General features: G+C 42.2%; 1 protein-coding gene across 1 annotated transcript in view; it reads left to right on the top strand.

The window, feature by feature from the left end:
• The window catches only part of AACS (acetoacetyl-CoA synthetase), a 31,809-nt gene continuing 17,844 nt past the window's right edge, over positions 1 to 13,965 (top strand). Inside the window, exons 1-8 of the mRNA XM_065646265.1 lie at positions 1 to 190; positions 3,458 to 3,561; positions 4,438 to 4,558; positions 7,318 to 7,431; positions 10,045 to 10,142; positions 12,226 to 12,340; positions 12,909 to 12,990; positions 13,534 to 13,681. Coding sequence (XP_065502337.1) covers positions 73 to 190; positions 3,458 to 3,561; positions 4,438 to 4,558; positions 7,318 to 7,431; positions 10,045 to 10,142; positions 12,226 to 12,340; positions 12,909 to 12,990; positions 13,534 to 13,681 — 900 coding nt within the window. The 5' untranslated portion in view covers positions 1 to 72. The remainder of the gene's footprint in view (positions 191 to 3,457; positions 3,562 to 4,437; positions 4,559 to 7,317; positions 7,432 to 10,044; positions 10,143 to 12,225; positions 12,341 to 12,908; positions 12,991 to 13,533; positions 13,682 to 13,965) is intronic.

Genomic DNA, 13,965 nt, shown 5'->3' with positions numbered 1-13,965 from the left:
CTGAGGGGCGGCGGCGGGTGGGTGCTGGAGCGGTGGTCGCGGGAGGGGCGGTTCGTCGGTTCGTTCGCCGCCATGTCCCGCGAGCCCGAGATCATGGAGTCGCAGGTGATGTGGGAGCCTGACACGAAGCGGAACACCCACATGGACCGGTTCCGCGCCGCCGTGGCCAGCAGCTGCGGGCTCCGCCTGGGTGAGCGCCGGGCGGGTGGGGAGGCCCTGGGGCCCTGCCCGGGGCCGGGCTGTGGCCGTGGGGGCCGGCGGGGCGCCCCTCCCGGGGTGGCTTTGCCGCGGGCCGTCCGTCTGTCCATACCCTGGTGAGGGGTCGGGCTGCCCGGGTACCGCCCGGGGACTGAGGGGGGGAAGCGGCCCAGACAACCAGTGATAGGACAAGGGGCGATGGGTACAAACTGGAACACAGGAGGTTCCACTTAAAGATGAGAAGAAACTTCTTCATGGTGAGGGTGCCAGAGCCTGGCCCAGGCTGCCCAGGGAGGCTGTGGAGTCTCCTTCTCTGCAGACATTCCAACCCGCCTGGACACCTTCCTGGGTAACCTCACCTGGGTGTTCCTGCTCCGGTGGGGGGATTGCACTGGATGAGCTTTTGAGGTCCCTTCCAGCCCCTGACACTCTGTGATTCTATGCGAGCGGGATGCTCTGGGTGTGCCTCATGCAGAGGCCTCCGGTGCAGCATCTCATATAGTGTACATGCTGCTGGGAAATACAAACAGTGTTATCTGTGGCTGGTGCTGCTGCTGGAGGTCAGCCCCGGTGACATCCTGGTGACATCGGTCACTGTTGTGCACTCCAGGCATGGCTGGGTCCTGCTTGCAGGGGTTTCCCGGGGCAGCAGCTGTACTGGAATGATTTGGTGTTTCCAGGGGGTGTGGGAAGGAGGGATCACGGCCATCATGGCTGTGAGGTTAAGGTGAGCCTTAAAATGGTGCTTTAACAACATTTGTGTGTGAGGTTTGTGTTAAGGCCATGCTTGCAGTCTCATCTTTGATTTTGATGATGTCTGTGTAATTTTTAAGTACACCGGGAAGTAAAAGGCGATGTGTAAGTTGGGTTGGTGTTGGAAGCCAGGTCATCTTGCTGTGTGTCTACTCAAGGTCTTGAACTTTGAGCTCTGCTGCGTGCTCGTTCAGAAATACCTATATGGCTGCGAATAGGCGTGCGGCCCTCTGATGTAAAAACAGCTTGTCAAGTTTGAGTTTAGCCCTGATTTGGGTAGGGGTTGGACCTCCAGAGGTGTCTTGTTCTGTTTTTCAGTGACTGCTGGCTGTAGGTGGGGCCTCCAGGTATCAGGAGTCGGTGGTGCTGGTTGCGTGGGCTCATTCCTGGCAGGAACCAAGTGGACTTTAGTGCGTGTGGGGGTCAAACCCTCCTGTTCTGAGTAGCTTGTTTTGTGCTGTCTGTTCTCCCTAAGCGTTTGGGGCCCAGGTTGCTTATATAGCTTTCCTGTAGTCATCTGCCTGCTGGGGTGTGGAGGGGAGTATTTTTGGCAAGTGGTGTGACAAGTTTGTCAGTCCAGTGTAAATGTCGGTGGTATAAGCTGAGACATTCTGGAGCAGTAGCAATGTATGTAGTGCTTCCAGCACTTCACGTGTGGAAAACAGTTGTGCATCTTGATTGGGAACTTGATATGTGGGCAAGCCAAGTTGCTAGTTTGACTGCTGGGGGATATCACATTTGAACATAAATATATGGGGTTTAACTCTCCTGCTATGTAGGAAGCAAGTTACTACAGGATTTTAGCTAACACTTAAGTAGAAATGTCATTTGACTGGTACTTATGATCAAGATTGAATGCAGTTTCAGATGGGCTGCCCATGTTTATGGCTGTAACAACTAGAACATTATTCACCCCCTTTTGAAGTGGCTATCTCCAGTTAAAAGTAGATTCCTGTGCATGTTTAGAAACCTTTGTCAACTTCCATTACATTTGAACTGGTGTTCATTGGTCCGTGTGCTATTCAACAACTAAGAGTGGATTCTTTATGTAATATCAAGATGTGGACTGAGGAGAGCTGAGGGCAATATAACGCTTTGAACTGCCTGGTTTTGTCCAAGCCTGAAAATACAGCACTGAGATGCAATGTTGAATTGCCGAATAACAGGCCACAAAGGACTTGCACGCTAAAGCTCATCTGGGGACAAACTGTATAGACAAGACAGAACAAACTCTTCATATTGTAGAAAATCAAATTAGTGGTGACATGCAGCTTTTTGCATTTATCAGATGATTTTGAGCGTGCACTACAATTGGTTTTTGAAGGAGTTGGGACTCAAACTTGCCTTTGGTAAAGTCTTATGCTCACACCAGCTGATGTGCAGTGTACAGAATAGTGAAGAGTAAGTTGGGTGGAGTGTAAATAAGGGGTATGTAGGAGGCTGAGACTGAGGCAATATGTAGGCAAAACCTGAGTTATGGAGAAGAGTTTTTGCCTTTGCTTCTGCTGTCAGTAATGGCTAGAGAATAATCTGCCATTGATGGGAAAGATTGAGTGGAATAAGGTGTGGAAGGGACAGACTGGATGGGGAAACAGCTGTAGTGATCAGGTGTGAGTAACAGTGTAGAGATGGGTTTGAATGTTGTTTCCTCTTATGAAGCTGGAAGATGCATTCCTTGTAGGAAGAAGATGCAAAGATGACTTCTGAAGCAATCAGCTGGATAATGGGCTGGCAAACCAGATGTAATTGGAGAAAATGACTTCAAGTGTCTGGCCAAAAGCATCAAATGGGAAACAACAGTTGGCAGAGCAGGAAGCGGTTACTAATGTCACTGGTGGCAGATATTCATGTTTAATTTGGCTGTTGGCACAGGTTCAGACAGCATGGACATGACTTGGGAGTGTCACTTGTAAGCTGGTGATGAGAAATCAGTTTCAGTTATTCATACCTGAAACTGTTTTACCCATTGAATTTCAGTATTTAGTTTGAATTGTGTTTTTTTGGGATGCATTCCTCACATTACTACTTGTGTCTCACAATCATGTAAGACTTAAACTACTTGCTTCCATGTTTTTAATGCCAGGTCATGGGTTTAATATCTAACTAGTAAACATGTTTGTCTCAGGAAGATTTGTTTAACTTCTATATGAGAGCATTGTGTTGTTGATATGATAGTGGAAGTGTCAGTGAGCAGGACTCTGTTTCACTTAAGTGGGGGATAGACGTTGCACAGAGTTATTAGAAAAGGGTCCCCATCTCTGTGGTGACAAATGGCTTGTGACACAGCCAGGTGAAACGGTGCCATCTGTTCCAGTGCTTGAATGGACTATTTCTGTTGATGCCGCAGTCCCTTGCCTTGAACAGAGAAGTGATCTGTTGTGTGCGATCGCTTTTCTTACTGGTTGTTTTAGCCATAAATTTCCTTTATCTGGGATATCCTTAAGTGTAGCTTGTTTTAAATCCTGTAATTCTCTGCATAACACTAACAGATATCTATTACTTCTAGCCAACTACAATGACTTGTACCAATGGTCGGTGGAATCCTACTCGGACTTCTGGGCGGAATTCTGGAAATACAGTAACATCGTATGTTCTCGCCTGTATGATGAGGTAAGTCAATATTTATCTTAAACAGTCAAGAGCAACACAAAGGGGAGATAAACCAGCTTTACCAATATACTGCCTTCTGCTTCAGGCTTGTGCTGGTGGAATATAGTCTTGATTTTGTAAATGCTGGCATGTGGTCAAGTTTGTGTTTTTATGTTCCCTGAGTCAGCCTCCCTGCTTAGCACACCTGTTCCACTCTGGTTTTGTAGAACTGGTTATGGAAGCCTTTGCAATCAGGTGTAGGCTTGAAGTGCTTCTGAGGGGACAGTAGTGGCTGAACGCAATCACAGATGGAACATCGGACCATGCTGTGGTGTTATGTTTGTCTGTACAGGTCACTTGTTTAGCCTGGGGTTAATCTGAGTTATCATTGTCCACATTCCTGGTGTTGGTCTCTGCCTTTAACTCATGCTGGGGCAGATGGGGTACTCGCACCTTCCTGTGTTTGATTTTTATAAGAGGGAGGCTGGAGTGTGTGGCGCGGCAGAGAACTACAATGTGCCACAGCTCAGTCCCTGCTCGGGACGTTCTAGAGGGAAAACCTAGCGTGCGCTGTAGTTTGTGTCTGTCTGGATGCAGCCCCAGTGGTTTGCTTCACTGCTGGATTTAAGGCTGGTCCAAAGCTAGAGCTATCACCAAGGAACTCTTTCTAGTGTTGTTGTAATGATGTCTTTGCCTGTGACAGTTGACAAATAATGGATCTTTCCAGGCTTGTGATTACAGGATCCAGTGCCTGTTAGCCACCTGTAAGCTGGGAGAAAAGATTCTTGCCTAATAGAGTGTATAAAGAGCTTGGTATTAATTAGCTGACTTCTGTACGATGCTCAGAAGAAGAAATTGTATTAGTTTTCCGGTAACATCTTACACTTTTTTTTTCAGGTAGTTGATACATCTAAGAGTATTGCAGATATCCCGGAATGGTTTAAAGGAAGCCGTCTGAACTATGCAGAAAATCTTCTGAAGCACAAGGAAAATGACAAGATTGCACTGTATGCAGCAAGTAAGAAAGAATTAATGGCTTGTGTCTATTTATAGTTCACAGGTCTAGGCCTTATAAAACAGCTCTGCTTTTTAGAAAACCTTGAAATAAACCGGCTTGAGGAGAAAAGAGGAAAATGAAGTCAGTAACTCTGCAAAAAACAGCAAAACATGCCCTGGGAGTATAGATGGTTCTGAAAAGTCCTTGGCAAACTAAATGAAGTTTTCAGAGAAGGTGATTAATTGTACTAAGGCAGTGGAGATCATGCTGTGTTTAGTATCACTCAATATCCGAGCTGTTACTTTGCATTTGTTAAACACTTGGCTAATGCTTGCTTTCAGGATGTGTTTTGGTACTGTTGCTTGATATTGTTCCTCCCACCCTCTTCCTGTACCTTTTATTTTAGGAATACTAAGGACTACATGGAATTTAGGTAGGAATTAACTCTGCTTTTGACAATACTGGAAGGAAGGACAGTTACAAATATGGAAGACTTGGAATTTCACTTTTCTGAAACGCTAAAGCCCCGTCTTTTTTTTTCTTACACTACGGAAGATTTAAATTAGTAAAATCTGAGTATACTTATAATAAGGATGGTCATATTAAGGTAATGAAGTCCCTTCCCTCTATCTGATGACTCTGGTAACTTTAAAAAATAATTCTAATCTCTGTTAGATGGGATTAGCCTCTGTGCAGGTGTGAGTGCATCCTTAGGGAGTTGTGTTCTGAGCTTCCCTTTTGCTGGACCTAATCCTTGTCATGAGACTGACCGAGCAGTGATGCTCTTTAATAGCTTAACAATGAACAATGCAGCCTTACAGCTCGTTAGCAGAGAAGAGTATGGAGAACTATGGCTTGATAGTGTAGGTGTGAAAAGTCTTGGGTTTTAATTTCTCATGCATGGAGATCAGTTTTTGAATTACATATGTATTACTGTTTTGATAGCTGTTTAAAACCAATGTGAGACAACAATCATGTTTTATAAGCTCACTGCTGAAGAAGAAAGAACTTATCAGTTGCGTTTTACTGCTTAGAGTATTGAAGGAAACTTCTCTGATCATATATATATATAAAAACTACCAGTTCAGAGAATGGGAAAATCTGTGAGCCAGTTTTGGTGTAATAAGAATTGATCTGGTGAAGTCTGATAGAAATGATTCTTGTAACAGAAAGCTGGCTTCGAAGTGAACTTGTCACTTTCAAATTTTGAGATCATTAGAAAAACTTCTTGTGTATTAATGGAGAAAAAAATCAATTAAGGTAAGTACATCTTGCGCAACAACCAAAAGCCAAAAACTAATTAGTAAGTCAACTGTGTATGTATGTAGAATTTTTGTGATTGATTTCTTAATGTTAAAAGCTAAACATGCAACTTGAGGAAAAAGTGGAGTTAAATACTTCCAGTTCAAATTATTGAAGGAATTATTAGCAACTTAATGAATTATTTGGTTTGATATGTGGTTACACTGTCCCTGTAGATCTTATTTCATGTTAGGAAGTCATGGGGTGTACTGGAGACCACTGCTTCATGTCACCTAATCAGGGCTGACAAGTCTGAAGGAGCAAAATTATTTTCCATTTGAATACTGTGTCAATGCTGGAGTGAACAGGCTTCTCTGTAGTGAACAAGCTTCTACCCGCATTGCTTTTCATGACCCTCTGCTGTATTTAATCTTCTTAAGATCTCTTAAGTCAGAGTATTTTGTGTTAACCCTTCAGTGCCAGGTCAGAGCGGTGTTGAGGGAACCTGGTCAGGATGGTTCTGCGGGAGCCATGTGGGTATAACGGAGCACAGGAGTGTAAATGTGACTTTCCTAAACTGTTTTACTTGTCACTGGCTCCTGCTGTAAATCTTGTATTTGTGACTCCCTTCTCCTGGGGCCTTGAATCATGGAGCAGGATTGGAGTCCAGTTTTCTTTTGTCCATGGAACACAGGATTTGTCAGTGGTCCTTGCTCAGCTTATGAAATACATGTTACGTTGACTTGTGTGGTGTCTCCTGTCACAACCTGCTCTCTTGCTTTGTGCAAGTCCAAATTTATCAGATGGAAATCTAAAAAGACAAAAGAGTAAAAATACTGTTCCCTGCTGAAGGAAACTGGACTGGTAGCTGTTCTGCAGGGCCCTGCCATACGAGGGCACGCAGTAAATTTTTGTTGCAACATTCTTTTTATAAGAAGTGCTGGGTATTGGAAATGGGACAGGCCAAATGGTTTGTAGAGGTCACATAGACCTTTAAGATTACAAACTTTGCCTTTCATAATACTTAGATTTGTTCATTTTGTTTCAGGAGTGATTTATTAACAGCTTATTTTTGTACTGAATGTCAGTGATACATGAAAACACCCTGCAGATCTTTTCAGAGATGAATGGAGTCCAGTTCAGTTTATTTGCTTTGTGGGATGTTGGCAAATGCAGATGTTTAAAAAGTGTATTCAGAATCAGTCCTTTGTGACTATATGTGCAGAATTTTCTAGTCAGCAGTGACTTGCCCTAATAAAACCTAACGCTGGCACCTTGCTGCTCCTTCCTAGACCTAATGAGAACTCAGCAAAAAGGGAAAATGAGCTTATTCTTTCCACGTTAGACAGTAGCCTTGGTGAGTGCAATCTATTTATCATGAATGCTCAGCATAAGAGGAACTTGGAAAGCAAAAAGTGTAGTTATTATTGGAAACTTCTCCTAAAATTGCTTTGTATTCGTTTTCTTCCAGATTTAGGTTTTTTGTACTGGATTATGTTGCAATGCATAATTTGACTGTTTTAATGTTCTTTCTTCAGAGGAAGGCAAAGAAGAAATCTTGAAAGTTACTTTTGAAGAACTGAGACAAGCTGTAGCTTTGTACGCTGCAGCCATGAGGAAGATGGGAATAAAAGTAGGAGACAGAGTTGTGGGTGAGTGACTTTTCTTTTTTTTTTTTTTTAAAGGACAGGAGGTGAAATTTTCTTGAAATATGTGAGTAGTTAGAGTTGTAGGAACATGAATGTTAAATACTACTTCAGATAAACATTCTAAAGAAAAGGCTTTTATGCTGCTATATTTACATTTGTGTGAAATATGCTTCTAGAGGGAGGGAACTTGAATTACCCTGTGAGTTCTCTGGCACTGGAGGGGGAAGAAAAATACCTCATTCATAGCTCACTGAAGTCCGCTTCATAAGCGCTGGAGACTTTGCATCTCGCGGAGCCTTGACTCGCGAGGTCTGGCAGATTTACACAGGAGCAATCTTGGAAATCACGGTCCCAGGTTGGTGGTTCTGGTGCCAGCTGGCAAATACTGAGCCTGTGCCCTGGGTAACGTGGTGCACTGAGAATCGCGGGTCTCCAGGAATGGGCTCGCAGGACCTTCTGCCACCAGTGCTTTTGGGAGCAGTGTCCTCCAGAGTGGTGGCAGTGAGGAGTCGCTGCTCACCAGCTGTTCAGGTTGTATCAGTGCAGAGCTCAGTATAATAGTTAGAACCCTGTGATCCTTTCAGTAACTCATAAAATTTTCTGGAGTAGTGTTTCCTGCCATAAGTGTGTCATGTGGATTTTTTTTCTGTATAAACAGTTTTTTCGTCTCGTGAACAGCTTGTACAGTATACAGCCCAGGCACAGGAAGGAATTAGGTTGGCCTCAGTCCATTTATTTCTAAATTGCTGGGTTTGATCTTCCAGCTGAGCTGCTTCATCTATGTTCTTCACGTGCCCTGTAACATATGCTCTTTGGTTTTGTCATTGTGGTGCAAGTTAAACTGCAATATCCTTGGAGCTCCTTGGCTCCTACCTGGTAGTTCAGCTGATGTTCTGCTGGAATCATGTGTGATTTGAGCAATACTTGGCCATTATCCCAAGTATTTGTAAACTCTTCTATGATGCAAACCCAAAGTGATGAAACTATTTGGCTTGTTTTCTGCATGTCACAAATCACAACTTGAACCCATGTCTTCAAAAACAGAAGGGTATGCATTATTTGTATTAAAGCCACAAATATGAGCTGCAAGTGTAAAATACACTTGAGCTCATACTTCATGCATATGGTATGAGTACTCTACAGAACTGGTATCTGAACATGTAATTATCACAGCTGATAACTAGCTTTTTTACATAGAATTAGAGCTAAATCCTTAATTGGGTTTGAACCATCCAGTGAAGTCAGGAAGATGCTCTAATTTTGTCTCCATTTTCAATTTTAACACTATCACATTCATATCTGACAACTTCTTGAGGAGCAATGGCCTCTGAAACCAAGCTAATGAATAAGAAAACTTACACTCTACAAAGCTTGAGTATTTAGAACTTAAGTGTAGTGTTTCTTACTACCTGTGTACATCAAATGGTAAAAATGTGTGATGTGTATTTTTAAAAGTTGCTCCAAAGATGTTGGCAAAACAATATCTTAACATATCTCCTAGTTTGTTCAATGCAATTTATAGTTGCATCAAGACAGTAACAGTGTGTTAAAGTTGGAGGTGGGTGAATGTGGGTGGATAAACAGCGATGTCAGCACTTTTTCAGCTTGATTTCATCCTAGTCTTCCCTTTCCATCATGGAGATAACACTTAATAGTAAACATAACTGAAGCGGATGTGTGATGAAATGTCTCTTCTAATGACATCTTGTGATACTGTCAATGATGCTTGAACACTTGGAAGAAACAGATATAAAACCTAATGCACGTGACACAAATCCCCATGTGAAGTACTCCTGGTCTCCCACAGGCCGTCTGGCAAAGACCAGTAACTGCAGCAGGAATAAATAAAACAGGGAGTATCTGGTTTTCATCTCCAGATAGGTTGCTTCTATTATATCCCTGTAGCCAGCTTTGTTACAAGTCAGTAGTTAAAAACAAACTAATCTTCCCCATGTGTTCACACAAAAAATCCTCAACAAAACATCAATGAATTACATTGTTTAAAGCTGGTATTTTATCTATAGTAACTGTATTAGCCCTGGTTGCTTACGTGGGTTTTAAAGCTAGCTTTGTAAGGAGATTAGCGTGGTACTAATAGTCTCAGGCCACAATGTTAGGTAGGATGACCACGGTGAAGTCCTACAGGAGTATGAAATGCTGTATTAACATCAAAAAGAAATTAGAAGTCTGGTCTCTTGAGTTGTTTCTTCTGTTTGAGAGCTGGTTGTAGATCAATAGTATTGAGAGGATGTTTCAGTTGCAGCTCCCTGCTTTCCTTCCTCCTGATGCGTTCTTTCAAGGCTAGAACTAAATCTGTGATACATGGTCCAAGCTTGGTTGTGTGTTAATTTTTTTATTCAGATGACTATGGAAGTTTGGATCCCTCTGTTTCTGAATACACATTTATTCTACTTTATGAAGGCATTAGATGCCTGCAGGGAATGTGTTCTTGGCACTTGGAGAAATGGGACATTTTTTTGATAATTTCCAGCATGATTATACCAGAAACTTTTGGACTACAGTTTTCACCTGTTCTGTTGGTGAAGTACTGATTATATTTACTGTAAACTTTGGTTTAGTTTTCTTCCATCTCTAACCATGCAAATTCTGCCATAGGTTACTTACCAAACAGCATTCACGCAGTGGAAGCGATGCTGGCTGCTGCAAGTATTGGTGCTATCTGGAGTTCCACATCCCCAGACTTCGGCATTAATGTGAGTAGCCTTATTATTGTGTGTTCCAGGCAAATGTGAGGGTGATAAAATCAAGTGGCCGCTCGGTTCTGTTCACTTTAGTTTTGCTGCCACCTCTTGGCACAGCCAATGCACTAGATTTTTTTTTTCCTCCTAGCTACCGCAAACTGAAACCCAATGCTTTCAGTTGTTAGTGATGACTTTCAGCATAGCAGTTTGAGTATCTTTACCTGACTAACTGTTGGGAGATTTTCAGGCAGAATCCATAGTTTTGGATTCTATTTTCTTAGTATATTAAATGTGCAAATGAGCAGCAGTGCAACAGTTGTCAGAGGCTTGGTTGTTCCTTTGCAAGTCTCTTTCCTTGGGCTGCTTGACCTGTTTCTCTGCCTAAATAGTCCCTTTCTCTGCCTCCTGTGTGGTTAAACCATGTAACATCCTAGCTGCTCTTTTCCAGAATATTTGTTTGCCAGTAAGGTGAGGAATTTCAGGCTAATCCCACTAACCCATTAAACTCTACTCAGTGTAGGAATAAATGGTGTATGTAAAATACAGTAAAAATGATCATGACATCCAAACAGACATTATACTGTGCCCTGGGAGCTTTGGGAATATATTCTGCTTTCTTTGGAAAGCCTGTAGCACAAAACATAAGAAACAACAGATACAAATCACTTAAAACGCAGTGTTGAGCATTTCTTCTATCTGAAAGTTTGTGTGAAAGCATTGGGAGAACATGCTGTTTGTGCATTGCACAAGACAGAAAATACTAAAGTTTTTAGGTAACATAGACCCTAAATCTCAGTGTTTAAATTTAACTCCAATAGCCAGTTAATGTATGGAACTGTCATCTCTGGATCAGCGCTAGAGGGCAGCAGCTTTCCACTTCAGGTTGTATCACTGGGGGATAAAATGATTTAAAAAAATCATTATGGCATGTGATGGTCAGTCTGTTCTACAAATATTTTGTGCTTGCTCAGAAAATGACAGTGTGGAGTATTTTCTTTGCAATGTGGTTTGATCTCTCATCTGGGGGAAGATTGTTCATTTTGCTCGCGCTACAGAGTACTCATATGTTTTCTGTCCATGTTGATGTGCTGTTATTTTTCAGTGCCTGGCTTTATTTAGTTTTTGTGATAGTTTTTTTTTAATGAAACTTAGCCTTGGAGCAGCAGTATCATCAGTATCATTTATTCTCCTTTGGCTTGGCAGCCTGTGTTCCCATGAATCCAAACCCTAAAACCCCGAGGGAGATGAGCAGAGGTCCTCAGGGATATCGCCCTCCACCCTAAGGAAGAGATTTTCCTCCTTCTGTGCAGTTGCATTAGTCCTGTTAACATCAATGAAGATTTTGTTTGCCTTTTGGGAAATTGCATAGCATTTTCAACAGTTCAATTGTGTATATATGCTTTGTGAAGCTTAGAAATGTCACTTCTCAGAACTGCCTACACATTGCAGGCTCTGGATGCCATTGTCCAAAGGAACCAGCGAGCTCCCTCCTGTGCAGAGTCCCACTTGTGGCAGCTTTTGCTTCTTTTTCTCTAGTCCCTTTCAACTACTTTCCTATTAATAGACATAAATGGATCTTTGTGACCTGTGCGTAATAAATTGTTGGATATCTAAGTTTAAAAAGAGGCTCTGCTCTTAGAACTGTGTGAGAAACCTTTGAGCCACAGCAACATCTGTGCAGCTCCATTTCTGGGGCCCTGCACAATTTTTAGCGCTGGATTTGTGGCTTGTAGAATAGAATGAGCCATATCTGGTATACCTGAGCTTTTCATGAAAGCAATTCCTTGCTGAGCCATCTGGCTGGATCGAAGTTCCAGTGCTGCAATTACGTGTTCCATCTGTTCGTATTCCCTTTGTATCCCACCGGGCTGCCCTGTGGGATTTGATCCTGCCAGTGCTAATGAATCCAACTGGGTGTGTTAGCAGGATTAGTAAAACCCTGAGAACTGTAGTCATCTGTCTCTGATTCATCCCTCTTCAGATTTCTTCTGTCAGAGTACCCTTAGTCCTCTCATTGGTCTTCATTTTTAAACTTCAGGCAGCATGGACATGGGGTATGTATGCATTTTTACCTTGTTTTTCTCTTTGTCCCTAGGGTGTACTGGACAGATTTTCCCAAATTCAGCCGAAGCTCATCTTCTCTGTTGAAGCTGTTATATACAATGGCAAAGAACACAACCACTTGGAAAAGCTGCTCAGTGTGGTAAAAGGTATTTTACCACATACCATTGAGTCTTAGTTATGCTGTAGTTCTGTGAGCACACAAAGCCTGCACTGCCAATAAAAGTGACCCTTTGGGCTGCTTGTTGCCGTCCTTCCTCCTTTAGAGTATCTCTGTGGCCACTTAGAATTTCAGAACTGGTTTGAGTAAAAACTAACCAGTCTAAACTAAACTTACCAGTGTAATTCTAACAGTCTTTTGCTAGCTTAGCTTAAATATATAGTCATAAATTAGTCAGTGGTGCAAGCAGGGTAACAGGGACTGATGCTGGTTTCTGAAGTCCAAGTGAAGTGCTGCTGAAGACAAAGGAAGAGGTATCAAGGTACTAAAGCTTGCGGATTTACACTTGTGTTTTTAAAAGGCTGGCAACATTAAGGAAATCATATCTTAGCTAACAGTTTAGTCTTTTGGGGTTTTTAACATTTAAAACTATATCCAATACTCAGTGCATCAGAATTATTTGTTAGTGCATTACGCTGTATGATAGAGTCAGACAGAGAAGACCTTGGGTTTATGTAACTGAATGATGGAAATTTTTTTTTTCTCCTTTCTTCCAGGGCTTCCAGATATAAAAAGAGTAGTAGTTATTCCATATGTGTCCTCAAGAGAAACCATAGATATTTCTAAGATTCCAAACAGGTAATGGGAGCTTGTGAGCTGGGACTGTCCTAAGTGGGGATGAGATGGATGCTGATAGGTACTGAAACTGTCTGAGCGCTTGAATTTACAAAAGCTAGGATTTAGCTAGATTTCTTAATGTGGGTCCAGCTTCACACTGAAAACAGAAGTAGGATGTTGCTGCAAATATTTTGCTTCTACAAAACCACTGTTGGTATTAGTGGTTCTCAAATGAAAGAAAAAAGTCAATAAGATATAGCAGAGAGAAGAAAGTAGCATCGAGAAATCAACAATTAATAATTTAAGTGACATTTTTAGAGAACTTGTTTTGCTTATTTACTGGTCTGGATTATGTGTGTTAGAGACCTTTTGGAAATGGTGAAGTCCCAGACTGTGGTGTGGGTCAGATTATTCCAGTCTGCTTTGAGCTGTTAAGATGGGCAGCTTTTGTATATATTGTATATATTGTAAAAGAACTATTGCATACAGAGGTAATCATACATATGGGCTGGGGTAGTGCTTTCTAAAAAATTTCAAATGTTCCTTTATTCTTCTCTTATGCAGTGTCTTTTTAGAAGACTTTCTCGCTACTGGGAAAGGAGACCAGGCCCCCCAGCTGGAGTTTGAGCAGCTGCCTTTCGGTCATCCTCTCTTCATCATGTATTCATCGGGCACAACAGGGGCACCCAAATGCATGGTTCATTCAGCAGGGGTATGTCCTCCCTCCTGGAGCTGCGCTATTTAGATAGAACTACCTGGCTTCTATTTTTCCTTTAGCAGTATCATATAATATAGTTTAAGGAAGAATTGATTGCTGACAGCTCTTCGGTAGCTGGCGATGAAGCTTTCTATTTTCAAGTGACTGAAAGCAAAAATGGATTAATAAGGATGTAAAATAATTTGGTTTAGAGATTGGTGTAGAGACCTTTCAGGGCTTTCAGCTGTTTCCTGGGAGCAAGTGTCTGCCACAAAAGCACTACTAGAACTGGCCTGAGT

Source organism: Caloenas nicobarica, chromosome 16 (assembly GCF_036013445.1).
Source record: "Caloenas nicobarica isolate bCalNic1 chromosome 16, bCalNic1.hap1, whole genome shotgun sequence".
NCBI lineage: Eukaryota > Metazoa > Chordata > Aves > Columbiformes > Columbidae > Caloenas > Caloenas nicobarica.
This window is presented reverse-complemented; position numbering and strand designations above follow the sequence as displayed.